Consider the following 3,661-nt stretch of genomic DNA (forward strand, 5'->3'; position numbering starts at 1 on the left):
TTCGATTACGATTTACGCAGCAAGTTCTTGCTGCTGCTTTCGATACCATTACGTTGTTGAGACCCTGGAGAAGATTGCTATTCCAGGACTAGCGTTTTTCTTCCATGACCCGGTCCGCGTCTCGTCTGCTAACTTAATCCCCCAGCTCTTAAATTCTTACAAGAAAGCTCACGGTGATCAAGCTCCTGAATTCTTGCAAATGTGGTCCAAGACCGCCGACAAGCTTATCGAGGTTTTAAGCGCAGAGCCGGCCATTGACACACTTGCGGAAATGTTCCAATGCTTCTATGAATCAGTTGAAGTTGCCGGGAAGAATAGCTTAACCCCCGTTCAGATGCAAGCATTTATCGAATCTGCAAAGTCGTCGCTTGAGGATTATCAGGAACGAGTAAATCAACGCCTGGAAGCAAATGCAGAACTCGAGGACGGGGACGATGATGCGTACTCTTACAATATTGAAATTGAAGAAGACCAGAACCTTCTCAGCGACATGAACAAAGCCTTCCACATCATCTTCAAAAATCATGGCCCAGCTTTCTTGCCTGCCTGGGAGCAACTGCTACCTTGCTACGATGCCTTCATCATAAGCCAGGACCCCACCCAACGACAGTGGGGCATTTGCATCATGGACGATTTGCTCGAGTTCTGTGGCGAGCAATCGTGGAATTACAAAGATCACATCATCCACCCGCTCCTTAATGGCATGCGGGATGAAAATGCTGCGAACCGGCAAGCGGCATGCTACGGTGTCGGCATGGCTGCGCAAAAAGGTGGGCTAGCATGGAGCGAGTTTGTCGCTGCGAGTATCCCTACCCTGTTCCAGGCGACTCATCACCCTAAAGCCAGGACCCAAGAACATATATTCGCGACGGAAAACGCGTCTGCCAGTATCGCCAAGATTTTACACTACAATTCTAGCAAGGTGCAGAACCCGCAGGAGGTTGTGGAGAATTGGTTCAATACTTTGCCCATTATCAATGATGAGGAAGCGGCGCCCTATGCGTATTCGTTCCTGGCGCAGCTTATTGACCAGTATGTATCCATTCCCAAACTTTCCTTGAACTCAGATTTCAATTCCTCGCGCTTCCCACCATTATTTCTACATCATGCGTAAGTTTGTAAAATACAATTTGTCCCGGGTCTGACTCACAACAATTCTCTCCAACAGACAAAACCCTGTAGTGTTTAACAATGCAACAAAGGTGTTTACGTTCATTGTACAGGCACTCGAAGCAGAAACGCTGCAAGGAGCTACAGCCGCTCGCGTCGCGAGCTCAGCGAAACAACTTGCGGCAGCGTCAGCTGTCAACGTAGATCAGATCTTCGCAAATGTTAACCCTAAATACCAGGTGGCCGTGCGAAGTTTTTTTCAATAGAACACCTGGGCCTGTGTTAGAAAGCTTTTTTCTTATGTTTAATTTTTGATTGTTCATTTTTTTTTTCTTTATCTGTATTTTCCCGTTCATATTCATTTTCATCATGACCCGTCAACCATTATATGATTCTTGTGGTCCATTGCTTGTCCCCTTCCTGCTATCCCCCAATTTTCGTCTATTTAACTTAACAACCAGCTCCTGTATTTCCGATGTTTGCTACCTCATTCATGTCTCTATTCTTCCTTTATTGCCCTTTCCCCTTTGCTTTTCCTTTCCATATCGACAAGAGACAGAATCGGTTTTTTTCCTTCGTAGCCTTGTTTTTTCTTCAAATAATGAACACCCCCTTTACACGCAACGACACCATCAACCGAGTTTTTTTTTATTTCCCATTTTTCTTGAGAATTTTGAAATGCCAATCATAAATAAACCAAATTACTCACATTGAAAAAAAAAAAAAAAAATACAAATAAATAAATAAAAAATAAATAAAATAAAAAATAAATAAAATAAAATAAACTGCAATATTTACAGGCTCTTGGAATACTCACTACCTGAGTCGACGAGTACGGAAGCGTGGACTCATAATCCTTGCAAGCACTAACTAGAGATCCGAGTAATAAGTAACCCCAACCAAAAAAGATTTGGGGTTAATTTAGAGGCTTAATGCCTAAAACTTGGCTGTCAAATTAGGCGTTAAGCGCCCATGAGGGGGAGCGAAATGTTTGAACCCCAGTTGAGATTTATAATACGCAGACAACTTATTTCATATAGTACGACTGAAATAGAATTTTTTTTTTAAATGTTTCTGAGTCTAACGGAAATACATCCACAATATCAACGCCTATTTATTAGCTTTCTTCGCCAATAAATTCAACGCGCTTCCCGCGAGAATAAATCCACACTGATCCTTACTCAACGTGTGCTTCATCGGGATCTCGAAAACCTCTCCATTCCCGTTCTTCGTCACCCGTAGCCGCACCTCCTCATCAGCCTGTCCGCCACTCATCAGCACTTCATATAACCCAACAGTATCAACAGCGTCGCATGCATCAATCCTATCATAGTCAGCCTTATCCTTAAACGTCAACGGCACGACGCCTTGTTTCTTCAAGTTCGTCTCGTGGATGCGTGCGAAGCTCTTGGCGGCAATTATGCGTCCACCTAGATAGCGTGGTTGCAACGCGGCGTGTTCGCGCGCACTGCCTTCGCCGTAGTTTTCTTCGGCAACGACGAGCCATTCCGTCCCTGCTGCTTTCCATTTGGCCGCGAGCTCTGGGATGGAGTAGGTGCTGCCATCAGTGTCGTAGGCCACGTTGGTCTCGCCAGTTGCGGCGTTTATTGCGCCAATGAGTGTGTTGGCGGAGATGTTCGGGAGGTGGCCTTTGTATTTGAGCCAGGGGCCGGCAGCGGAGATGGTGTCTGTTGTACATTGACCTTTTACTTTGTAGAGTACGCGGAGGGATGTGAGGTTGTGAGGGGGGAAGGGCGAGAAGGGTTCAAGGAGTGCGAGGCGGTCTGAGGTTGGGGAAATTACGACGGGGCAAGAAGGGGATGGAGCGGCTATGGTGGGTTGGAAGTCTGGGTTTCCCGATTCGAAGCCTGATTTTGGGAGGTCAAAGCCTGTTGGGGGACGGAATCTAAAGGGTTTGCCACTGGGGGTTGGGAGAGAGTCGGTCATGGGGTTGAAGGTGGTTCTGCCTGCATATGACATTGCAGTGACGATTTCGGGAGAAGCGAGGAAGTTCATGGTTGCAGTGTTTCCATCGTTGCGTCCGCGGAAGTTGCGGTTGTATGACGTGAGAATCGCGTTGCTCTCGCCCTTCTTCACACCGTCTGTCCGTTTCCATTGGCCGATGCAGGGACCGCAAGCGTTGGCTAGGACGGTGCCCCCGGCGGCGGAGAAGGTTGCCAAAGTCTGGTCACGGTCTAAGGTGGCTCGAATTTGCTCGCTTCCTGGAGTGATGAAGAAATCTGCTTTTGGCTTTAAGCCGGCCTCGGAAGCTTGCTTGACAAGGTCTTCTGCACGGGTCATGTCTTCATAAGAACTGTTGGTGCAGCTTCCAATAAGGCCAGCACCGAAAGTCTCAGGCCACTGTTCTTCACGAACTTTTCCCGCAAATGCGGATAGAGGGGTCGAAAGATCGGGAGTAAAGGGGCCATTTATATGTGGCTCGAGGGTTGAAAGGTTGATTGTAATATGTTGATCATATTCCGCGTCTGTGTCTGCGCGTAAGAGGTTCTGAGGACCAGATGACGCAATAGCTGTTGCGGCATCCGCAATG

The 3,661-nt window shown here is 47.2% G+C and overlaps 2 protein-coding genes across 2 annotated transcripts in view; one reads left to right on the forward strand and one right to left on the reverse strand.

The window, feature by feature from the left end:
• Positions 1 to 1,934, forward strand: part of HCAG_05530 (conserved hypothetical protein) — a gene marked incomplete at both ends in the record, with an annotated part of 4,388 nt that extends 2,454 nt beyond the window's left edge. Inside the window, 3 exons of the mRNA XM_001540013.1 lie at positions 93 to 1,110; positions 1,169 to 1,355; positions 1,911 to 1,934. Of these exons, the coding sequence (XP_001540063.1) occupies positions 93 to 1,110; positions 1,169 to 1,355; positions 1,911 to 1,934 (1,229 nt within the window). The remainder of the gene's footprint in view (positions 1 to 92; positions 1,111 to 1,168; positions 1,356 to 1,910) is intronic.
• A 203-nt stretch (positions 1,935 to 2,137) lies between these two features.
• Positions 2,138 to 3,411, reverse strand: HCAG_05531 (hypothetical protein; the record flags this gene model as incomplete). Its single annotated transcript, XM_001540014.1, has 2 exons — positions 2,138 to 2,190; positions 2,292 to 3,411. 2 exons carry the CDS (start codon positions 3,409 to 3,411, stop codon positions 2,138 to 2,140), a joined length of 1,173 nt encoding a protein of 390 aa, XP_001540064.1.
• Between the last annotated feature and the right edge of the window lie 250 nt (positions 3,412 to 3,661).

The sequence above is a fragment of the Histoplasma capsulatum genome, genomic scaffold (genome assembly GCF_000149585.1).
Source record: "Histoplasma capsulatum NAm1 scaffold_5 genomic scaffold, whole genome shotgun sequence".
Classification (NCBI taxonomy): domain Eukaryota; kingdom Fungi; phylum Ascomycota; class Eurotiomycetes; order Onygenales; family Ajellomycetaceae; genus Histoplasma; species Histoplasma mississippiense.